Genomic DNA, 25172 nt, shown 5'->3' with positions numbered 1-25172 from the left:
TTTGAAAGTTGGTGATAAGTGTCACAAATTTTTGAAACTAAAGACAAATTTTCAAAAATTTAAAGCAGAATTTCGGATCTGGATGTAGCGCGGCAGCTTCATAGGCTTTTATGGCTTTTTCTACAGAAAACCGTAAGTTGAAAATAGGGACAATTTCGTAATTAAAGTGTTTCAGGAAACATTTAGTTTCATCTTAGTCAGTTTAATAGACCACTAAGAGCAACCTCAATAGGAGAGACCATATGGGTCTCCAAAACATTATTTTAATTATTTTTTGAGTAAAAAGTGAGATTAAAAACTGATTTTAGAGATTTTTTGTTTTGGCTGTGCAATGGGAAAGACCCATATGGGTCTCTAAAAAATTTTTTTTTTTTAACAAATTAAAATAAATCCAATTAGTTAAAAAAATATTTGATTAAACCTTTGCAAAATATGCATTTAAATTTAAACAAACTAAACATACAATTTAACATAAACACTTAATTGTTATAGAAATGTCCAAATTTCTGCCATATTTGCTCCATCAAATCTTTTTGCAATTGTTCATGTGTTTCTTTAGAATGAACTCTCCTCCGAATATCCAACATATTTCCAAAATTTGTAGGCATACTTGTCGAATACGAGCGATCCACAGGTGAACTGCTAGTTCCCTCACCTAGTTGAAATTCTTCTTCCGCATTATACTGAGTGTGTGAATCTCGTTCGTCTTCAACTATCATATTATGGAGTATGATACAAGCTCTCATGATTTACCTATTTTATCTTTATCCCAGAAAAGAGCCGGATTTTTAACAATTGCAAATCGAGATTGCAATACACCAAAAGCACGCTCAACATCTTTTCGGGCAGACTCTTGACGCTCCGCAAACACAGATGCTTTAATGCCCTGGGGAAGTGGAATTGATTGGATGAAAGTTGCCCATTTTGGATAAATATCATCAGTGAGATAGTATGCCAGATTGTATTCCCGTCCATTGACAGAAAAATTCACTTGAGATGCTTTTCTTTTTAAGATATCATCAAACACGGGTGAGCGATCTAGGACATTAATATCATTTCAGGTACCTGGAGGTCCAAAAAATGCGTGTCATATCCAGAGATCATATGAAGCTACGGCCTCTTAAACGATCGTTGGTTTTCCTAAACCACGTGAGTATTGTCCTTTCCAAGCAGTAGGACAGTTCTTCCACTCCCAATGCATACAGTCGATGCTTCCTATCATTCCGGGAAATCCGCGTTGTTCTGCAACATAAAGTAAACGTTGAAGATCCTCCTGTGTTGGTCTCCGTAGGTACTCATCGCCGAACAAATTGATTGTTGCTTCAACAAAATTTTCCAAACATGAACAAGCATTCGTTTCACTGAGCCTAAGGTACTCGTCTACCGAATCAGCGGCACCACCATATGCCAAGAGACGAATAGCTGCCGTACATTTTTGTAGAGCAGAGAGTCAAGGTCTTCCCAGAGCATCTTTCTTTTGTTGAGAGAAACGAGCTTCACCGGAAAGTTTTCCGACGATATGCAAAAACAAAGACTTGTTCATCCGAAAACGTCGTCTGAATAACTTTGCAGGATACGTTGCTGCCTCGCTGAAATAATCGTTCCATAACCGAATATGCCCTTCTTCATGATCTCTTTCGACGTAAGCTCTTTTTTCTTCGATTTCTTTGGTTCTTGCTGCTCTCCATATTGAGTAAACATATTCTCATAAGTGCTCATAGTATTGATCAAACGTTTGCTCATAGTATTGATCAAACGTTTGCTCAAAATATTGATCAAAGTGTTGCTCAAAATATTGAGCATTAGATCCATCATTTGGGTTATTTGATAGGAGAAGCCATTTGGAACTTCTCCAGACCTTCTTTTTTTAGACGTCGGATCCGTTTTCGTTGTCGAGAGTTCAGACCACTTTTGGTCATTTCGCAACTCCTTCCACGCGTGTTCCAAGTTGAACTTCTTCTTCTGATCACTGAAGTAGATTTGGTGAGCCATCTTAATCACATCGTTCGCGTTCATTCCACTGCACTTATCCCTCGTTGCTGCCTCAAACGCTCCACAAAACTTGCACACAAAGTCATTCATCTTGTGCCACCTTTGCTTGCATTGGCCGGCCTCGCGTGGTGCACTTCTTAAAGGTTTCATATTGGCTGCATAATATACGGCAATCCTCTTCCAAAAAGCTTCGGACTTCTGCTCGTTACCCACGACAGGGTCTTTGCTTGTGTTAAGCCAAGCGCTGATTAGCAGCACATCCTCATTCGGGGCCCAAGTCCTTCTATCTACTCGCTAACCAGTTGTTTCACCGATGTTAGTTGCTTGCGACCACTGAGTGCTGAATATGGGTACTTGGTCAAGAGAGGGAAAACCATCATTCAATGATGGTTCGTGTTGACTTGTCAATAAGTCAACAAAGTTAGAGGGCTGCGATAATGGATATGTATCCATATAGAGGAAGGAGTACAATGAGAAATGTGAAAGAGAAGAAAATAATGAAAGAGTACAAAGAAAGAGCTTCAAGGAATGAAAAAGATCAGAGAAAGAGATGAAACGAATGACTGAGAGAGAAGGGAAAGGAATGAAATGAATGAACAAAGGAATAAAGGACTGGAAGAGAGATGATGAAGTTGGTTAAACGCAGTAATGAGGAATGGAAGAAGCTACGAATACATTAACAGCTATAGGGTTTAGTAGAGGTTTGAACAGTTTGTTTTAATGACAAAATTGAATACGCTTAACTTCTACACACATCATCTCTCTTCCGCAAACACAACAAACTTAAAAATCGACATGACATAAACCTAAATCTGCATTTATTAACACCTAACATCTACACACATCATTTAAATTCACTAATTACAATGAGAAGAGAGATTCTGTAAACTTACAGTTTCGTTATGATGAAGCAGAATTTAATCTTGTTGCAGCACCGTATAGTTAAGCTCCAACCAAAAGGACCCTACGCTGCATTTAAACAAAAGCATAAAGGCACATAAACACCTGTTAGAGATGACCAAACTGAACATAAAAAGCAAAGATAAATATGCAAACGAAGAGTTACTTATCTGGTTGAGGCTAGCGAACAAATGCATGATAAGCCTTCATATATGTAGTGCTGCCTGATTAATAACATAAAACAGAAAGGAGACCTCTACTCGAAATATATAAACGATGTATATGAAGTGAAAACAAGATATCAATAGATGAAATGAAATAAAGCAGTCATTAAAATAACATTCATGATAAGATTAAATGTTTTCTCCTAACTCATCTCCGTAAAGGTTACAGCAGCCTATTCTACATCCCAACGCATAACAACACAAGAGATGACAGTAAAAATTACTAAAAACAGAATTAGAAGCAGATCAGAACCTCGAGTAGCAAGTGAAGCTTTCACTCCAGCCACTTCACTTTGAATAAAGCCTATGAATTCCTCGATCTTGGTAATGGTTTGATTGATTACGGCAATGCGATCCTCCAAGGCATAGAGACGATCCTCATACGACTGCAGAAGGGCTGTTCGGTTAGAACTTTCCATCATTGAACTCATCCTTGAAATCTGCTGGTCGATGCGGATTTGAAGAATCGTCAGCTGCTCCTCAATGGCTTCATCCCACCATTTGGAAATGTGATCCGGATTATCCTACACACATGAAATAAATATCTTCATTTAAAAATAACTGAATAACATAACATACTAACTACATATAGAAAAGAATTATGATCTTACCTCGCCCAATATAGAAGGACAAGAGAGAACTTCCTGCCGCGAGTCTCTGGTGCTGTAGACTCTTCTAGTACACAGCGAAGGCCACAATAGGATCGGTCAGGTACCCAAAAGTTCCCATCAGCCTTTGCACAACCACTGTTATAGCTTGCATCCGATGTTGTGCTGTTGGTGTAGCTAATCGGCATTGCCCTGTAAAGAACAGAACAAAACTAAAGGTTAACAAAGAAAATACATGACATAGTACATCACACTCACAAGTATAAGATCAAAACCACCAGTGAAAACTTAACAACATATCTTCCATCATGAGTAAAAACGATGAACAAAAAGCACCCGCTAAAGAAGATCATGATTAAAAACATGACACAGAATATCAAACTCACAAGTATAAGATCAAAAGCGATGAACCAAAAGCATCTAAACCCTTAAAACGATGAAACAAAACATGACATAGAAGATCATACACACAAGTATTAAGATAAAAAACAATGAACCAAACACATCATGAGTAAAAACAATGAAAGAAAACATGACATAGAAGATCATAATCAAAGTAAATTCAAACTAGTTAATCTTGTTAACCAATTCCATCACTAACAATCGAAAACAATGAATGAGTCAACCAATTCCATCATTAACAATCAAAATCTAGGTCATATACAATCTAATCAGATCAAAGTATCCCCAAATATGCAAAAATAACCCAGAAATTTTATCACATATAAGAAAAGCCCTAATTTCCAAAATTAGGGTTTCCTCGCAACTCAGGATTTTCTCGCAAAATTAGGGTTTCCTCGAATTCTTGTTCAAAATACAAACTAATCTAAACCCAAAAAGACACACAATCTTTGATTACGGTATACACAGAACGAGATGACCCCGGATTACCAAACAACAAAACAACCAATACAGATAAGAGATTAGGGTTTAAGAGCTTATCTCTTTTGCCTTCCCTTTCGCAGTCACATTTCGACCCCTGATGCCCCCGTCTGAGAACCGCGAACCGTCGGAGAAGCTGCCGGAGACAAATCGATTTCTCCTCGATTTCGTCGGAGAAATGAGAGCAGAGTGGAGAAATGAAAACTATCGAGGTATCGGGGAAAAATGAAATGCCATAGAAAAAAAATATTTATCTCCAATTTTTAACAAATGCAATCACGCCATGTGTGGCAAGAAACGTCTTCAAAAATCCCCAAATAGGAGACGTCTCTGTCAAATAAGAAACGATGCCTCAATTGTTTATTAATAAGTTTATATTAAATACTCTCTAAAAACCGCATTAAAGATGCTCTAAGATTCTCATCCATAATTGAGCTGGCAGTTTAGCCTGTCAGGTATTTGGACCCATTCCAGAATTAAATTAAGACATTTCGTATTTAAGTAAAACGAAAAAAATGAAATGTTATAAGAACAAAAAATGTTATACAAAAAATGTAAAACGAAAAATGCATAGATTCGGTCGGCCTGTTCTACCATTTTGCCATTAGTAAATTCTTGCATATAGAGGCTCAGACTTCTAGTTATATATTTGCGCAAGAATAAAGATTAAATTCTATATTAATAGATAAATTAATTTGTAAACATTTACAATTTGAATTGGATTAATTGATGCAGTATGTTACCAAAATAATTTCTATTGTGAATATTTTTTCAAGAACAATATAAATAGTGTGTGTATGTATCTTTATGCAAATATTAAATCGAACCAAAAGTATGTTATATTTGGCCGGATTACATATATACCTGTGATGATAACTATGTGACAAATTTTAGGAATAACCATGGGAATTATAAATCGATCCAAAATTAAGTTTTTTTATCATGAATTATTATCAGTGTTTGTTTATTACAATTAGCGTATTGCTAGTAGTTAATATCATTATCTAAAGACTTGATGTTAATGTTGCAATTTGGTATGTTGAGATGGATTGTACACAAAAGTAGGATACTAAAAATTTGAGGGTCCAAGAGTTTTATAAAACGTTCTTGGTGGAAAAAAATATGAATGTTTATAGTTTATTATTCTTCGGATAAGTAGTGAGTTACGAATAAAAGATTGTTCTCCTTTTTCCAGCAAATTTTGCTACCGTATCTGAAAATTTAGGTTCAGTTCCAACTCTTGCCCATCCAAGTTTTAAATAATGTGAGATGGATTTGCCTTGAAGGTTATTATATAGTTAACACCTATAAGATTTAATGAAGTAGAAGAGAAAGTAGATAAGGATCCAAAAGTTATGAGGAGCAATGTTCCTGATCCTGAGCTAGAAAAGAAACCAAATGACCCTCTAGAATAAAAATAAAACACTGGAGATGAGAGGCATGATGACTCAAACACAATACCACGAGACCCAACAGCTGCAAACTGTGATATCCTAATTTCCGGTATATGTGAAAACACTTATAAAATTGATTTGGCTACCTATGTCATCAAAGTGCACTTATTTTTTCTGGTCAAGTGTCATGAGAGAACTCCAGAGTTAAGTGTGCTTATGCTGGAGCAATCCCAGGATGGATGACCTACCGGAAAGTAGTCTGCAGTACCGTGCGAGTGAGGACAAAACATGGGGAAAGATCATGTGGTGATTGCAGGGACAGTAGACAACTCTTACGAGCCTCCCGGACCAAGCGACTCACGATCGTCAGACAGGGGTGAGCCCATGGGCCCAGAAAGAGGCCAACCGTCGGACAGTGGTGGGCTAACGGGCCTAAGAGAGAAGGCGTTAGGCTCACTGGTAGGGGCGGTTGGTGGACCAACGGGCCTAGAGAGAGAAGGCGTTGGGCCCAGATTATACGGTATTGGGCTCACTGGTAAGGGCGGTTGGAGGGCCAGAGTTGATAGCCAATCCAGATGAAAGGCAGATTCGGGGTCTCATGGATTTGATAGTCTGTCCGTCTGATTCCCGGTTAGGGAAGAAGGGAGTGGGGTCTCACAATTGGTATTAGAGCCTAGGTTAGCTAACCGGCTCTGAACCGGGTGGCATCTTGGGACGTGGTTGAGAATTCGAGGACGAATTCTTTAGATGTTGGGGAGAATTGTGACATCCTGATTTCCGGTATATGTGAAAAGACTTTAAAAATTGATTTGGCTACCTGTGTCATCAAAATGCACTTATCTTTTCCGGTCAAGTGTCTTGAGAGAACTCCAGAGTTAAGCGTGCTTATGCTGGAGCAATCTCAGGATGGGTGACCTACCGGGAAGTAGTCTGTAGTACCATGCGAGTGAGGACAAAGCACGGGGAAAGATCACGTGGTGATTGCAGGGACAGTAGACAACTCTTACGAGCCTCCCGGACCAAGCGAATCCCGACCGTCGGACAGGGGTGGGCCCATGGACCTAGAAATAGGCCAACCGTCGGACAGTGGTGGGCCAACGGGCCTAAGAGAGAAGGCGTTGGGTCACTGGTAGGGGCGGTTGGTGGGCCAATGGGCCTAGAGAGAGAGGACGTTGGACCCCAGATTATACGGTATTGGGCTCGCTGGTAGGGACGGTTGGGGGCGTTCAGAGTTGATAGCCAATCCAGATGAAAGGCGGATTCGGGGTCTCATGGATTTGATAGCTGGTCCGTCTGGTTCCCGGTTAGGGAAGAAGGGAGCGGGGTCTCACAATTGAATTGAAACACCTTAAACGGGGAAAACCTATTGAATAACTTGACTTAAACTCCGCGCCAAAATGATCTTTTAAATAACACCTGAAAGGAAAAGGAGGGGTGAGCATTTTGAAGATACTCAATGAGAAGGATCCTACAGGTCCACTTGATCTATACGAAGAATTAAACATAAGCACATATATGTTTACTTAACCTAAGATTAGACAAACAACAATTATAACTATTTTACAAGTACACAGAAACCTAACACACAAGTTCCCACTCACGAGAATGTCACACTGTTTACATCTGGTGACTCATCAGCCACAAATCTCACAGACCCGTCGGCCCCTGTACTGGCCATACTTCCTCTGTGTATGGTCCAGCCATGGTCCCACTTCACGAAACATCCTTCGTGAAGACCAGCAAGCAATCATGCGCTTTAACGCGCCTAAACTAATACCAATCAACCATACATACAACAGTTCTTAAAGAATCATTCATGTTCGTTTTAATTACCAATCAATCTCTAATTCTAGGTTCAGCACACACATATACAACTATGTCTTACATAACCTATAGATCCACAAGTCCCGCCTCACCTTTACCACTTGATGATGAATAATGAATATGGTTCACCTTCGGATAGATTTGACATCCAACAGAAAAACGATCATAACTTTCTCGTCACAGCTCGGAATGGGTATCGAAAGATTAATCGGGAAAGCTGGATTAAAGATCTTCACGATGGTATATAGATCGCCTCCTGAAGCTTCCTAGATTCTTGGGATGTCACACAAACTCTCTAGCTGCAACCAAAGTACCTTGTAACATGGCTCGATTCTAGACAATAGAAGTAGTAAAGCAATACTCCAAGGGAGAAGAAGAAGAAGAAGAACCGAGCTTGCTTTTTCAAGAATCCGACTTCAGCACAATGTACAACTTCGGGATCCTCATATTCATAAGAAAGCAACTTTCCAGCCTCAGAGGAGTCAAAGACTCAAAGTATAACCCGAGAGAGATTGATCTAGTTCAACAAAGTTGTAAAGATAATCCCGATGTTCATTCCTTTTGAAGAAGTTTGGAGAGAAGGTCCCTTGCAAGCCTTTTTTGCCACAACAAGGAAAGCAGAGAAGAAAATTCGCACTTACATCATGAGAGCTAGGCATTCATCCATACCTTATGTTAGGTCTTATGCCATTCAAATTTTCCATCTCGAGAAGTATCAAAGGTATCCAAATAAGATCAGCCAAGAGAAGCTAGAAGAATTCAACCGAGTAGTTCATCATTTGCCTCAAGGATTCAAGACCAAGGTTAATTGATTATCTCTTTTAGCATCTGTGGAGTTGAGTTTACCAATGTTCTATGTGACTCTGGAGCCTGTCTCAGCATCTTTTCCAAGTCGACTGCTCTACGCCTTGGAATCAAGCACATTCACAAAAATCAAATGCTTAGCCTGGCCAACGAGTCATGTCATGAAACAACACAATGAACTGTTTACAACATGCCCGTGAGAATTTGACTACAAAGGAAAATTAGCTTTGTTTGAAGATTTCACTGATGGTACTTTTTATGTTAAGAAAAGTCAATGGTTAGACCAGAAGATTTTTGTTTTCCCTGTTTCTCTGTGGAATTCCTTCCCTCGAGATGATCAAAGGCTGGGTGGCACTAGTGAGAGTGGTACGGTTTGGTTCAAAATGTGGATTGTAGAGCCGAATCAACCCACACGTTTTATCATTTATGATCTGGAGAGGAATGATTCAACACAAAGCATTGAGATCAGGCCTTTTCATGATAGCTTTAAGACGACCTATTGGTTGCAGAAAACTTTTTGGGATGATATTGAAAACATCATGTATTTGAAAATCTAAACAGCAAGTTGTCTTTTCTATTCATTCCAAAGTAAGTGGATACTAGGTTCGTCCCTGCGTACAACAACGCGGGATAATGATTTTCGAAACATTTTTTGTGATATTTGATTTTAATGAAACAATGGATTATAAAAGTTATTTGTTGTTAATCTGTAGTGTCTATTTGTGGAAAAAGAGTGTATTAGTCTACTACCGATACCATAGTAACTGAGCATATTATTACATAAATGTACAGTTACACTTTTGAAAGATAGAGGCATTAGTTTTTGCCTTTTTGGCATACTTTCAGGGTTTTGAGAATTTGAAAATCTGACCGTGATTTAGGTCAGATAATGCTATACAACAAGAATTCTTTCAGGTCAGCTACTTGCAAGTTCTGGATTAAAACAAAAAAAAATGAGTTTGCCAGTCTGGTCATGTTCATGATCTTCAGTCTCACTTTTAAACTTGATTATGAGTTGAGATTTTTGTAACTCCGGATACCTTCTTTCCTGTTTATGCCAGCATCATAGTATCAGACATCTAGAACCAAAAAAAAAAAAAAAAAAAGAAGAACTAAGTATTCATCAGCAAGCCAGATCACATACCTAACACGTCAAATTCCTGCAGCCGAGCTTCAAGGCTATCTTCATTTTCCTTCATCTCAGACAGAAACTGTTGTACGCTAGTTAAAGTGTCTACCATGCTCTGTTCCTTTGTCTCGAGCTCAGACCGAAACTGTCTAACACTGGTTATAGTGTCTACGATGCTCTGTTTTACCTTAGCCAACCAATGTGTGAAGGAGCAAGGTTGAGGGACTTTCTTGCCCTGCAAGTCTCTGGATTTGTGAGCTGTCTTCTCCGTCTGGCCGTGATGAGGTTCATGAAAGCTGCAGCTTTGGCTGACTCGAGCTCCCTTGGTTGTTCGAGTCTCACTTTCAGGAGGATCTTCTTCTTCAGCTATGGTTTCACGTCGTGGGGGACACAGCCTCATGCCCATTATCATATGTAGAAGTAATAACTGCATTTACTTAATGAATGCTCCATGCTCAGTCTCTCTCTTAGGTACACAAGTTTACTCACACGTTGAAACGTCTGCTGCCTTCTGTTTATCCTTCTGATTAACATCACAATTAACAAATCAACGTATTTCAGTGTTACAGGGAGAAAAGAAGCATGCCTTTAATTACTGCCACTTCCCTTGGACTGTGATGATCCTGCACAGGACACAAAAATTGGCAGAAGAGCACAAGAGCAAATGCACCTGGACAACTCGCATAGCCATTGGTTTGTGGAAACTATCTTTTTCCAAGACAGGTTATCTACAAACGATAAAGTCTACTTCTTTTCTATGAGCAACAACTGCGTTCCACTTCAAAGCATACAATGCTCCTTCACATATTAAAGCCGCCACATTACTATAAATAGACCTCTGATGATTTCACTGCTTCAGCCAGATACGTTTTGAGTTTTCTAGCACAGTTGATTAGAACATGTTCTGCCAACCTCTGTGATTCTCAGGGGAATTTGCTGCCAAGTTGAAAGAGTTAAGAAAAGAGCACCTTGGTGCATAGAGTTTGAACAGGTAACTGAGGGGTCAAGTAAAATAAAAATCTTTTCGTCTTTCTTGCTTCATGCATAGGTTAGTTTTAAGCAGCAAAAAAAACAAAAGTTTAGGAGATGATTCAATAACCAAGAACAAATAATGGGTCGAACTCTCTATGTTTTCTTCTCTGGTCTTTTGCCTCATCCTTTGTGTTGCTCAAACTATCTCAAAACACACTCAAGCACAATTAAATCCGCACACGCTTAAACAGAACAAAATTTCTAACACATATCAAAACATAACGAATGAGCAAAACCAACTTAAACGCAACAAAATTAAAACACAGCATAACAAACGAGCTAGCAACACGAGGTAAAGTTTCGCTGGTAAAGACCTAAAGTACAGGACAAAGACACAAGAAATATAAGAGCATAAAATACACGAGTTGGTGTTACTTACAGTGTGTAGATTCTTTCTTTTGTACATTATTTATCATTCCATAGGATGGTTTTCTCATTAATGCGTAATTTAGCATATACTACATTCTTCTTACACTCTATTGCCTCTAGTGATTTTATTTATCAATGCTATGTAACCAGAAGCCATTTTACGAAGTTTACCGAGACAAAAGATGTAAGGCTTTTGGCTTGATTTTTCTTTATTTGTTTCTATTATTATTTGAGAATGACACTTAAATAAGAATTTTTATGTCATGTGTTATTTACATAAGTGTCATGTTGAGGTGTCAATGTTAATGAGTATCTCAGAATTTTTTTAAAAGTGCATTAAGCTTATTAAACTAATTACTATTATGCCATTTTCAACTATAACAAAAATTTACATACTTTTATCTTATCTTCTATTAATTAATAACATTACTAAATTTAGATGTCACATATTATGCTGATGAAAACAAACATAAGTATATTTAAATTTAACGTTTCCTACAATGCTCATGCGATCATTACCGAAAATGTGTATCCAATATTAACCTATAGTACTTTGTTTATATATATATGCATAATTCACAAATGTTTATATATATTTAATTAGTATAATCTATATAATAAATATCAAATAACATATAAATAAAGCGTACTTATAACGTGTATCTAATTAAATATTCAATTAAATCATTTTAAAATAACAACCAACATGCTTTTAATTTAATGTAATTGTAACTATTATTTATAATTGCATAACCAGCGCATAGATTTACAATAATAAATATCAGCTAATATATTTGTAGTTGTAATTATATACATTATATTTAAATATTCGAATAAAAGAATCATGGTTAATATTTACTTCGTATAAAATGTGGATAATCATCTAGTATTGTCTTTAGAAATTAAATGGCTGATATACCAATTAGTGTAGTCCACTAAACACAAATGAGACATAACTTAATTATTTTGAAAGATATAGAAGATGACTCCAATCTCTTTTATTTTTATTTTTTTTTTGTATTTTATCAAAACTCACGTTTTGTCATCATTACGATTTATTAATGGAATGGCTGATTTCAATTTTTTTTTCACAAATTCAGTGTTTTAAAACTCAAAAAAAAATTAGAGTTTGTTTCATGTTTTTATAAAGGTCAGGGCTATTTTACCCATTTTTCGGATATCATGCAAGCATGAAGGCTCGGATTCCTGATGAGCCCTATTGAGCAAACATGTGGATCACGCGATTCGAGGTGGCCCAGCCTAGCTTGTTTGTATATAATTTCTTGCTTCCAAAACTTTTGTTATGATTTTCTGTTCGAGGTTTTTGTTAAACTTCAAACTAGAGGCTAGAGCAAAATTTCAAACACAAATCAAAACATAAGATATAAGCAAATTAAACACACTCAAATGTAAATAGAAAAAAAACTAAAACTTCACAAATTCATCTACTCATTTCTCTTCCAGTATCAAATTCTTTCTCTTAGTCTTTTTCTCGCAGCTATTAATCATTTTACTAGTCAAAGCTAATAGTATTCGATAATATATTAATGAAACAGGATTAAAAATAAACAAAAAATGTTTTAGTGAGTTGTATTGGTTACAATATCTTATAGAGAGGAATAAGCCATATGATGATGATCCAAATATTTGAGGATTATAACATGCTCATTTATATTAATTTTAAAAAAATCGAGATTATTAAAATATTTAACATATTTGTTCACACTATTTATATATTTTAAATATTTATTAAGTTTAAATATTTAAATTTTAGACTTATTTAATAAATATACAATAATATATTATTTTATCTCTATTATTAAATATTTAAATTAAATCTAAATTAATATCTGGGTTATTATTTTTGTAAGGATATAATAATAAATTATTTTTTAATTTTTGATAATATAACTCATATTTATGGAAATTTGTAACAAATATAAATTCAAAACTAAATTTTCAGATTTATATTAATATAAATAAAAATATATTATTTTATTAGTATTACACTAAATTAACTTATTTGATAAATTTAAATTAAAATCAATATTTTTATTTGACAACAGTTATTGTCGAATAATAGAAAATTAAATAAAAATTTGGTTTAGATACAAAACACCTTTTTCTTTTAACAGTATTGATGGAATCAAACCAACCCGTACAAAGTTATATGTGGATAAATATGCTGGCTAGATCCTATATATCCCAAAAATCACGTGAATGAAAGCCCAAAAATCATGATTCTTGAAGTTTTAGGCGATTTTTCTCTAAAGATAATAAAATATCAGGATATACGTAAGTTTGAGAAATTTACTCAGACTCGATATCGATATATAGGCTATTATTAAAAAAAGGAAATAGGGCAAACATATCTTACTAAAATTTGTAATTTAGTGAGGAGAGTTTTTTTCCCTTCTCTCTCTTTTCTCTTTCTTATCTTTCAGAGAGAGAGAGGGTGATTTTTCTCTCTAACTTCCGATTCAAGTGATCGGATTTTTTCTTCCGTATATATCGGATAATAAACTTCCGTTTAACGGAGAACAATTTCCGACTTTCGTTCGGATCTAATCTTCAGCATGTCGAATTTCAACGGGGATCGAGTCTGAGTTTCATCGATTGCTTGAAGTTTCAATCACTGAGGTTATCAATCTTCCCTTCCGATGTAAATCTCGGCAAGTATAAGGTGAAGTCTTCCTTTGTGAACGGAATTTCAAGTCGACGGGAATTTGTTCAATGTGTTTAGGCGACGATTGGACGATCCTAGTGCTTATTCCGATGATAATCAAGAAGATCTGATGATAAAATCATGCGGGAGATCAAGCAGTGGTACTAGAGCAAGCATCGCGAAAGTTTTTGCATAAAGTTCGACGGACGGGAGAGCCGACGGCGATGCATGACGATGAGCTTCTCACTATGACACATGTCTTTATTTAAGTAGAGTGTTCCACGTGTTTGTATGCATGTCTAATTTTGTAACGTTTGGGCCCTTAGAGCATGTATATCAGTGAACCCCTAAGAGAGGGTTCACCAGAATATAATAATATTTTTTTTTGTTTTAGTTTTGTTTTTTTTTTTTTAATTCGAAAATTATAATTTTCAACCAATCAGGATGCTTTATTTTGGGATGATACTATCTCTTTAATATTAAGATCTTTTGTTTCAAAAACTGTGCCATGAACCCTTCTTGATCCCCTAATGTACATGCTCTTAATAGGCCTTCTTGTACCATTGTTCTAGAAAAAGTAAAAGTAAAACCAAACGAGCTTCGGAAACACAAATTTGTAAACAACTATGAGATCGTCTTTATGTCTTGCCGACAAGGAGGAGGAGGAGGAGATGATCCTAACCGTGGCCTAACCGGAGATCTCTGAAGAACCGTTGATCGAGATTCTGACAAGATTACCGGAGATCTTGGACACGACCCTGTTAACGATGAGTACAAAATGCTTAGCATAGTTAGGATTTTCGTTAAGGAAGAGAGAGTAGTGAGATCAGAACATCAAGTGTTGGTACTTGGAGCTGGAGCTTCATGGAGAAAGATTCAATGCCACATTCCTCATGGTCCTTCCTCGGAAGAAATAACAATCAACGGTGTAATGTATTATAAAGCTACTCTTGATGCAGACAGATGCGTGGTTATGAGTTTCGACTTGTGTTCTGAGGAGTTTAATTTGATTGAATTGCCTAATGAGCTTCGGTCCGGTTGGTACTGGTATTGGAACAGTTTCATAAACCACAAAGGAAAATTAGCTTTGTTAAGTTATTATAGACTTAGTGGTGATACGTGTGATGAAGTTACTTCTGCAATTTGGGTTCTTGAAGATGCTAAGGAGAGTCAATGGTTAGACAAGAAGACTTTTGTTTTCCCTGTTTCTCAGAATTTCATCATTACCAATCAACAAAGGATGGGTGGCACTAGTGGTACGGTTTGGATCCCAGAGGGAAAAATCGAGCGGAATCAACCCACACGTTTTTTCATTTATGATCTGGAGAGGAATGATTCAACACAAGGCATTGAGATCAGGCCTTTTCATGATAGCTTTAAGACGACCAATTGGTTGCAGGCATATTTGTGGGATGATATTGAAAACATCATGTATTTGGAAATCTAGATACAGTTAGTTGTCTTTTCTATACATTCCCAAGTAAGTGCTAGGTTCGTCCCTGCGTACAACAACGCGGGATAATGATTTTGGTTTTGTGATATTTATTTTTTATAAGACAATGGATTATAAAAGTTATATTAATTGTCGTTAATCTCTAGTGTATATTTGTGGAAAAGGAGTATGGATTAGTCTACTACTGATATCATAGTAACTGAACATATTACATAAATGTTCAGTTACCTTTTTATACATTTTGGTTGCGTATACAGAGTGAAGCATTGGTTTTTTGCCTTTTTGGCATACTTTTCGAAAATCTGACTGTATTTCGAAAATCTGACTGTCTACCATGCTCTGTTCCTTTGTCATGAGCTCAGACCGAAACTATCCTACACTGGTTATAGTGTCTACGATGCTCTGTTTCACTTTAGCCAGCTGGTTGAAGGACTTTCTTGCACTGCAAGCCTCTAGATTTGTGAGCTGTCTTCCCGTCTGGCCGTGATGAGCTTCATGAAAGCTGCAGCTTTCACCGACTCGAGCTCGCTTGAGGGTCTGAGTCTCTTCTTCTTCAGCTACTGTTTCATGTTGCGGGGACACAGCCTCATCTCCATTTGCATTTGTAGAAGTAATAGCTGCGTTGACAGATCAATCATGAGGAAGTGAACTTAATGAATGCTCCAGGCTTAGTCTCTCTCTTAGGTGCTCAGAGTCACAGGTAGAAATTCTGCTGCCTTCATTTTATCTTTCTGATTGGAAAAATAACATCACAATTAAACAATCTACTTCCAACATAAAAGAGTAAGACATTCCTTTTTCCTACATAGCAACAAATTTCAGTGTTGCAGGGAGAAAAGAAGCATGCCTTTATTGCCACTTCCTTTGTGCCTTGACGAAGAAGAATAAAAGCGTGTCTCTAGGAACAAAAATTAAAATGAAAGCAGGAAAAGGGTCGTGGGAAGAAGCAAAGAGGAACAGGCCAAGGAGGAAAAGGGCGCATGGTTTTAAACACTACAAAAAAAGTGATTTTACATCATTATATTTTATATTTGCATCAGTTATAAGTAATGTTAACGAATTTTACATCATTTAAACAAGTGATTTTAAAAGTGGTGATGCAAATATTTACATCAGTTGTGCAAATATTTTACATCAGTTTAAGCAAATGATGTAAATATTTACATCAATTAAGCAAATAATATAAATATTTGCATCAATTATTATAATTGATATTAATTTATATCGGTAGCAAAAAAAATGATGTTAAAGATTTGCATCAATTAATATAAGTGATGGTAATGTTATATAATAATTATCGATTTAAAAATATATATATAATAATTTAAAATTCGTATTAAATTATTTAAATTATTTTAATATTAGTTTATAATTATTTTATAAATAATTTAAACTTTCACTTATGAAAATACATCAATATTAATTTTTATAGTTATTTATAAGAAACCAAACTCCTCACCTCCTCTCTTAGTTGTCGATGTGGGATAAAACATCAAAGTTAATTAAAAATTTATTAACATCAATTTTTTATTGATGTAATATTTGTACCATTTTTGTAAATGATGTTAACAAAAAAAATGTAGTTACATCAATTATCTAAGTGATGTGCATTCATATTTTTGTATCACTTTTCATAAAGTAATATAAATTAATAAAAATTTGCATCATTTATTATTGAATTAATGTTAAATTAACTAATGGTAAAATCAGTTACATAATTGATGTTAAATTACATATTTTTATATTAGTTGATAATAAGTGATTTAAAATTATATCATTTTATTTTAATGATACAAATTAAGTGATGTAATACACACTTTTTTGTAGTGAACGTAGGGCTGCGCAGGCATAATTACTTGTTCTTTGGTTTGTACCCGTTACTTGCCTTCAGTGGCGGAACTAGACTTAGTTTTTAGGAGGTGCAACCATAAATAAGAATGGTATCTCAAAGATTGAACTCAAACAATGAGTGTCAAACTTAGACTAAATAAACTAAATTGAGCTAAAAAACCTTTAGTTACACACAACAAAATTTGTAAAATATAAATATATCGGGTGTCGGATGATACACTATTCTTTAACGTGAGTCCGCCATTGCTTGCCTTGTGCCTGACTTGAAAAATTAAGTACTTGAAGTGGTTAAGTGGAGCCGTGGGGATATCAAATCAACAAATTTTATTTGTCCCGTTGTTTATTACTCGTTATTTGTTCCGTTGCTTGTTACTCGTTATTTGTTCCGTTACTTGTTACTCCTTATTTGTTAAAAGAAATATTGTTACCCTGTTAAAAAATATATAGATATTGTGACCCATTAAAAACTATTTGTTAACCGTTTTTTGTTTAAATAAACAAACTAATATTAAAACCCAAAAACTTAATCAAAAGCAACTATTATATTTTTTAAAGAAGAGCTTTACTTTGGCAAATAATGGACTTTAGCAAGTAACATTAGTAATTTGTTTCAAATTCAAGTTATGAATTTTGGCAAGTAAGAAGCGGGGTTAAATAACTTGCGGATATCCAATTTTTCCGGGTATACATCAAGTGCCAAATTAAATTATTTGAACAGGCCAAGCTGGAAAGCAAGTACCTTCATATTAATCTTAAACCAAAGTCCATAGTTGAAGCATGAGCTTTGTCGTACTCTTATCTAGTCTCTAGATGTCCATGTCCCTAAACGGGAGATTTTTTTAACAACATTCCTCTTATCCAGTCTCTACACACAACTTAATGATAGGTTACGCCTTCACCGTTGATAACTTGTCCTATGCGATATGCAACATAGTTACCATTATCAGCTTCTCCTAATATTCTCAAAGCCGCCTCTGGAGTGACCACCATTACCATCCCAATTCCCAAATTAAGCGTTCTTCTCATCTCACTGTCTTCTACATTCCCATACTGAATAATAAAAAAAAAACGATAAATTCTCTATAAATTAATAACAAAACTAAATTTGGGATTGGAAAATTTTTTAGTTTATATAGAGTATTAATTTTGGAGAGACTGTTTTGAATGCATGTGATATATGATTTTTTTAATTACCTTTTGGATAAAATTGAACAAAGGTGGAACTTCCCACGCATCAGTGTGAATAACTGCACCCAAACCATCCGGTAATACTCGAGGAATGTTGTCGGTGAAACCTCCGCCTGTTATATGAGCCATACCATTCACTCCTCCTTTGTTGATTATATCAAGTACCTGTGCATGTGCATAATATTAGGAATGGTACAAAATTGGCTAATGAAAACAAGTGTTAGACATTTGATAATGAAATTTTTTGTTACAAACAAACAAACCTGTTTCACATAAATGACCGTAGGTGCCATTAGAGCTTCACCAAGGGAAATTGATCCACCTGGAAGCTGATCTTTCAGCGAAAACCCGCTTTGAGCCACAACCCTGAGAATGATTCCATTGAATATAGTCAAAAATAGTTTAGTGCCAAACAAAATACATTATCACTTAACATACCTTCTTACTAAAGAAAAACCATTTGAATGAAGGCCACTAGAAGGAAGACCAATAAGAACATTTCCAGGCATTATGTTTTTCCCATCTATAACAGAATCTTTCTTCACTATGCCAAGTGCACACCCAACAAGATCGTATTCACCCTCAGCATAAAAGCCAGGCATCTCTGCAGTCTAAAAACAAACCGAAAAATCAGTAATTGTCAAAGAGCTGGAATTAGGGTCTAACTGTAAGAAATACCTCTCCTCCTATGAGGCCATACTCACAGCCGGATTGCTGACAACCATCAACAATCCCTTTAATGACCTACAAACACAAAGCATAATGTTTGATTAACATCATTATCATCAACTCCCTAGAGCAAGAAAGATCAAAGAAACGAATGATTACCTTTTCTGCAAGGTCTACATCGAGATGACTAGTACCAAAGTAATCAAGGAAACCCAGAGGCCTTGCACCACAAGTAACAATATCATTCACACTCATAGCGACCTGAAACCAAAGTATAAACTTAAAATTTATGCGTGTGTGTTTAATTTGGGGGAGTAAAGAAATAAAATAAAATAAAAACACACAAAAAAGTTACCAAGTCGATTCCAACAGTTTCATGAATTCCGGTTTCAAATGCCAATTTAAGTTTAGTCCCTACACCATCCATACCAAGTACGAGATAAGAATCGCCTGCTCAAACAAAACACACTCATTAGCACGATCGAACACGAAAGGTCTGAACATTCAGGTGCAGTTTTGTAATATACATACCTAGTGGAATGCGACCACTGAATCCGCCGATCTCAGGAGCCATCTTTGCAATTCGTCTAATGAGATCACTCCCAGCATCGATATCCACACCGGAATCTTTGTACGTGAGACCATCTTTCTTCGACATGGATAAAACACAAGATGCCCTTGTTGTTCTCTTCGACTGAGGAAAGGCGATCGAGAAAGGTTTCCGTGACGACGCAATGGAGGACAAACGGTGTCCATTGATGACGGAATTGGCAGTGTCAAGGGATGAAAAGGAAGTCCGCATAATCTGGGATTCCATGGCCTGAACTAGAAAACGATTGGGGTAAAAACTTTGAAGCCAACAAGAAAATAATAAACGAGGTCTAACAATCTGCCAATCAAGATTTGACAAGGTTGAGATAAAAACGCACAAGAGATAAGCCTGAGAGACTCAATAGTCAAAAAACCCTAGTAACCCTTATACATTATATTTCCTATTTTCTCACTAATAACAATAAACTTATAAAATTTACAAATTAACCCGGGCCTAACTATTTAATTTTTCCCATAACTTTCATAATTTATGATATTGTTTAGTAGATCATTAAAATTTTAAGCTTCGTATGTTCTTCATCTCCAGACTTTTACTAGATTACCTCAAATCTTATTAAAAATTACTAGATTATCTGCATTTCCAGACTTTTACTAGAATAACTATAATTTTATGTTAAAAAGACCCTCAAAGCGTAATTTGTTTTGCTAATCACATGTTTGCCATTTCTGAGATTCTATGCTGACAGAGATAAATAAATCTGTCGAATAGGTAACTAAACATTTCATAACTTATAGTTAAATCTGTTGTTATTTATCTAGTGAAAATTCCTCAGACTAGCCTTTAAGGTTAATGTATTGACAAACTTAGCCTAACATATTCATCAGCTTACTAGACTAACCTTAGAAAGTTGGTGTTATACCATTTTGTCCAAATAATCAATATTATTACCAGATTGCCATTCTATTTTAAAAAAAAAACTTCAAATTATATACATAATAACATTTTCATATTAAATCATATACATACGTATATACATGTATATACACGTATATACACATACATTTCCCTAATTCTAAAAATAGAAATTACAACACAAAAAAACTCAAAACCCTAATTCCGGCGGCGACGATAGAGGCGATTCGGCGACTAGAGAGGCGATTCAGGGTTTTGGGAGACGAAGGAGGCGATTTCGGCGGCGACGAAAGTTTTTTCGGCCACTCATCTGGTAAGTGTTTCACATCTGGGTTAATTCTCGTCTCGAACAAGTTTTTGTCTTGGGTTTTCGGGGTTATGTCGAAAACTGTTTTCGCCTTTAGTCGCGACGGTTGTGTTTGGGTTTCAACGAGGGTTTCGCGCTAACGGCGAAAACGACAGAAGACGGCGGAAGAGAAATCCATCTGTTCACATGATTTTACTCAGAAATCGTAACCCTTTTCTTATTTTTTTTCAGGGAAGTATTATTATCGGCGGTTTCCGTCTTTCGAGAACGGTTTCCAGAGACCCTACACGATTTCCAGAGACCCTACACGATTTCCGGCGAGTAATTTCTGTTCGTAGTGGTTCGGTTCTAATTTGTTTTTGGTAGACTTTTCAGTAGTTGTTGCATTTGGTCGATTTGTATATGCTAAACGGTAGATTTGTTCGTGTTTAACGGAGTTGTTTTCTATGTGAGGTAGATTTGTTTTCGTTTCATTGTCTTCTTTGAATAATCAAAGTATTGTTGGTAGAGTTATTGTTGAGATTGTATTGGTAGATTTATGTATTGTTGGTTGATTTATACCATGTGTGGTAGACTTGTGGTCGTATTTGGTAGAGTTATATGTGATAGTTGCTCCCGGGTTTGGTAGATTTTATATTATAGTTGCTTTCGAGTTTGGTAGACATGTTCATGGTAGATTTGTTTTCATATGTGGTGAGTAATTTGTGTTTGTTTGGTAGACTTATGTATTCTATATTTGCGTTCTCGCTTTGTGTGTGGTAGATTTATGTATTTATTTGGTAGATTTGTGTTCTATATTTTCTTTCATTTGTGGTAGATTTGTGTTCGTTTTGGTAGATTTGTAAATGTTTTGTGCTAGGTATTCTATAGTTGCTGTCGAGTTTGGTAGATATGTGTTTGTTCATGGTAGATTTGTTTTGATGTGTGGTAGATTTGTAAGATTTTAATGTTTTTATTTGTTTGCAGACATGGCTTCAGCTAGCGGCTCAAAGGATTATCCCCAAAGATTGTACCCGGAAGGCAAATCTCCTTTGCTGAAGAAGAGTTGTCATCATAACTGCAAGCTTCATGAGTTCATCATGATGATCAGGGATCACCTTGGGGAATAAATTTACAACGACATCATGAATAATTCTCAAGTTGGCGTACTACTGAAGCTTGCATTGACTTCGTTCATATGGAGTGCTAAAACGGTTCAGTATTTCGTGAGCAACCAACTGAAGGTGGATAAGAATCATGTTCTGGACTCTTATTGGAGGTCGCCCGGTTAGATTTTCACTCTTCGAGTATGCTGAAATCACGGGGCTAAACTGTGACCCAATTGATCCCAATGACAAGTTGGAAATAGATCACACCGAATTTTGGGCTGAGATTGGAGTGAGAGGTGGGGAATGCCCTAATTGGAATGAGTTAGAAGCTCGGATGAAAACTTGCCAAGCATGGACTTATGAGAAGAAGAAGATGTTGGCGTTGCTTTTCCTTTTGCATGTTGGCGTATTGGGACTTCACCGCAACAGTCGAATCCCGTTGGCTTTAGCCAAAACAGTTATGGATGAAGCAACTTTTGAGAAACAGCCGTGAGGTCGTTATGGATTCCATGAACTAATTTATTCCATCAAGATTGCTAATTTGGGGGGAGCACGATACACTCTCCACGGATGTGTACAGGCAATACTTGTTTGGGGTTATGAGTGCATCCCTATATTAGCTGAGAGAGCAGGGAAAATACGCCCCGATGTAGATGACTCGGTTGTTCCTCTTCATAGGTGGACTTCATCACGGTGTCGTTATGTTTTCGAGACTCTTTTGGAGATGGATAAGAGTGAAACCGAGGACCACAAGGTACTTGTACCTTAGCAGCTAGTTGGTAGAGTTTTTTATAATAGCTTAGTGTTTGGTAGAGTTATTTATTATACAACAATTTGTGGTAGAGTTATTAAATGTGTTAGCATTTTACATTTGGTAGAGTTTTTACATTTTGGTAGAGTTTTTACATTTTGGTAGAGTTTTTACATTTGGTAGATATGTTACATTTTGGTAGAGTTTTTTTCAGTTTGGTAGATTTATTAATATCATGGTAGATTTATTAATATCATTTTCTATGGCATGGCATGTTCGGGTTAGACATCTAATGGTGGTGAAGCCCTTGGAGGAAATATATCCTGTCTGGGAAGGTGAACCCCGACGTGTAGACGTCGATATAAAGGTGCATAACATGATATGCGATATTCTGGATGGAAGCTTGGATGAGGGGTTCTGGAAATCTCCCAAAAACGTAGGTGGCGATGCAACAGGTGGTGATGCAACAGTTCAGACGCCGAAACAGTCAAAGAGGAAGTTGGAAACTCCACGCGTGGAGAAGAAAAAGAAAGAAAAGGTGAAAGAGGCTGAAGCAACAGATTCAACTCCGAGAAGCAAAAGGAGAAGGGAAAGAGAGGCAAGGAAAGAAGAGACGAAGCACGAGACCAAGGAGAAAAAGAAACGTAAGAAGGAGGATGAGGAAGAAGATGATGATTTTAACTCGCCGGTGAAGCTACTGAAGGATGGAATTGAAGAAAAGAGAAAGGAGAAAAGGGAGAGAAAAGAAAGAAAGGAGAAGGAGAGAGAGAAGGAAAGAAAGGAGAAGGAGAGAGAAAAGAAAAGAGAGAACAAGAGCAAGGAAAAAGAGCCGACTGTGGAGAAGGAGGATAGGACGAATGAGATCCTCATGGCAATTAATGGTTTATCAACGACGGTTGCATTGCTAAACAGCAATGTCAGCAGTGCTGTAATTCGTATAGACCACCTGGATAAGAGGATTGCCGTTATTGAGGATAAACATGAAGAGAAAGATGAGGCTATGGAGAATTCTGGGAACCAGGTTGACAACAACCATGTTGACAATGATGAGAATGCCGGAGATGCAGAATCCAAAACCTCACCTAAAACCCCTAAAGAAAAAGCATCTCCTCCAGCAGCAGCGCCAGTAGTAGGAACGTCAACGGGAGGTGGAGCAGGAACGGGAACGGGAGCTGTGGAAAAGGATCCGGTACGCAAGTCTCTCTTCTAATATCAGTAACTTAGCAAAAGTTACTGGAGACAACATTCAACTATGTTAAAACATATCGTTTTCCTTTATGGTAGATTTGTACGAAAATACTTTTTTACTTTGGTAGACTTGTATTGATGGTTTTTTTTAAAACTTTTTCTGCACAGTAGACTTTTAATGTTTTCTTGGAATACAAGATTAACTTATGTGGTAGATTTTTACATAGTTTGGCAGTGATATTTATATATTAGGTAGATTTATAATTAATTCGGTAGATTTTTAGGTATATTTAGTTATGTTAATATTTGGTTTGACTGATGTGAAATTACTATACATGCGAAGCAGCCGTGGATGATGGAGATGCAGGAAACATCAGAGCCAGGTTTTCCTGTTGCAAGAGTTGTTAGAACCCCAGCGTCGAGAGGAAAGACTGTAACCAAAGTGAAAAAAGAACCTGCTGATCCTAAAGAGAAGAATCAATCAGGCACAAAGTCAAAACCTGATTTAAAAGACAAAAACGAAGAAACCCAGATAATCAATATAAGCGATGTTTCACGGCCAGTACAGTCTAGACGAGTACAGATCCCTTCCCTGCAAGACGAAGACGACTTAGCGATTGAAGCTATGAAGAAACGCTTAGATAAGCTGGTGGAACATGCAACAAATCCACCTGCTGAGAAGAAAAAAAAGGGGACGCAGCCTTGCACCTACCCAGGTTTCACCCTACCTTGGTAACTCAGTGGTGAGACACATCATGGACCCAGCAGGTCCCCCTCCTGGGAGGTATGATCCTTTTGAAGCGGTGGACAGTCGATTACTGGATAATCTAACCCGCTACGTAGCTTTTGAAGCGTAAGTCAGCTTTAAACTTCCATGGTAGACTTACTTGTTTGATTTGGTAGACCTATTTGTTTTATATAGTAGACTTATTAGGTATGTTGGTAGACTTACTTCGGAGTCTGGTATGTCTATGTCATTTTTCAGGGAAAAACAGTTGGCGAGTCCATATGCAGGAGGAGAATTTTACCTGACACTAATGACCCCTAAAGAAAAATGGCCGAGAAAGGAGTATGGGTGGTTGCATGATCAGGTATGTGGTCGTATCAGGGACCCAATTTTAGTTTCTATTGGTTTGGTAGACTTTGGAAATTGTTTGGTAAACTTTGGAAACTTAATGATAGAATTACTTTGGTAGACTTGTTCAGATGATTGGTGGACTTGTAGTAACTAATGGTAGATTTAGTCATTATGTTTGGTAGACTTGTATTCTATTATGTTTGGTAGACTTGTAAAGCTGGTTGGTAGACTTATATAAATTTGTTTTATTACCTAGTGCAGCATATGTGCAAAGGATTAGACATGTTCCGGCAACGGTCTATGCGGTATCC

The 25172-nt window shown here is 36.5% G+C and overlaps 3 protein-coding genes across 3 annotated transcripts; 1 reads left to right on the top strand and 2 right to left on the bottom strand.

Moving 5' to 3' along the window:
- Window positions 1–1120: 1120 nt before the first annotated feature.
- LOC112085471 (glutathione S-transferase T2-like) lies at window positions 1121–2082 on the bottom strand. Its single transcript, XM_024154688.1, has 2 exons — window positions 1578–2082; window positions 1121–1422 (listed from the first exon to the last, which is right to left on the bottom strand). Exons 1-2 carry the CDS (start codon window positions 2080–2082, stop codon window positions 1121–1123), a joined length of 807 nt encoding a protein of 268 aa, XP_024010456.1.
- Window positions 2083–14449: 12367 nt separating this feature from the next.
- Window positions 14450–15270, top strand: LOC18008931 (putative F-box protein At3g52320). The gene is made up of 2 exons (XM_006391427.2): window positions 14450–14506; window positions 14557–15270. The coding sequence occupies exons 1-2, from the start codon at window positions 14450–14452 to the stop codon at window positions 15268–15270; spliced, it is 771 nt and encodes a 256-aa protein (XP_006391489.2).
- Window positions 15271–18003: 2733 nt separating this feature from the next.
- LOC18008698 (phosphoribosylformylglycinamidine cyclo-ligase, chloroplastic) lies at window positions 18004–19801 on the bottom strand. Its single transcript, XM_006391426.2, has 8 exons — window positions 19516–19801; window positions 19340–19434; window positions 19144–19245; window positions 18994–19059; window positions 18754–18926; window positions 18579–18681; window positions 18322–18480; window positions 18004–18177 (listed from the first exon to the last, which is right to left on the bottom strand). Exons 1-8 carry the CDS (start codon window positions 19799–19801, stop codon window positions 18004–18006), a joined length of 1158 nt encoding a protein of 385 aa, XP_006391488.2.
- Window positions 19802–25172: the final 5371 nt, after the last annotated feature.

The sequence above is a fragment of the Eutrema salsugineum genome, unplaced genomic scaffold (genome assembly GCF_000478725.1).
Source record: "Eutrema salsugineum unplaced genomic scaffold, Eutsalg1_0 scaffold_9, whole genome shotgun sequence".
NCBI lineage: Eukaryota > Viridiplantae > Streptophyta > Magnoliopsida > Brassicales > Brassicaceae > Eutrema > Eutrema salsugineum.
The sequence above is the reverse complement of the archived record's forward strand: the minus strand, read 5'-3'. Positions and strand labels throughout refer to the sequence as shown.

Excerpts from the sequence above, each read along its gene's own strand:
- LOC112085471 (XM_024154688.1), bottom strand. The coding sequence starts at position 2,082 with ATGAATGACTTTGTGTGCAAGTTTTGTGGAGCGTTTGAGGCAGCAACG. Across the intron at positions 1,423-1,577 it reads TATTTCAGCGAGGCAGCAAC|CTATTCGTCTCTTGGCATAT; the intron begins GTATCCTGCAAA and ends AATGTACGGCAG.
- LOC18008931 (XM_006391427.2), top strand. The coding sequence starts at position 14,450 with ATGAGATCGTCTTTATGTCTTGCCGACAAGGAGGAGGAGGAGGAGATG. Across the intron at positions 14,507-14,556 it reads AGGAGGAGATGATCCTAACC|ATTACCGGAGATCTTGGACA; the intron begins GTGGCCTAACCG and ends GATTCTGACAAG.
- LOC18008698 (XM_006391426.2), bottom strand. The coding sequence starts at position 19,801 with ATGGAATCCCAGATTATGCGGACTTCCTTTTCATCCCTTGACACTGCC. Across the intron at positions 18,481-18,578 it reads CGGTCATTTATGTGAAACAG|GTACTTGATATAATCAACAA; the intron begins GTTTGTTTGTTT and ends GCACATGCACAG. Across the intron at positions 18,178-18,321 it reads TGTTCAATTTTATCCAAAAG|TATGGGAATGTAGAAGACAG; the intron begins GTAATTAAAAAA and ends TTTATTATTCAG.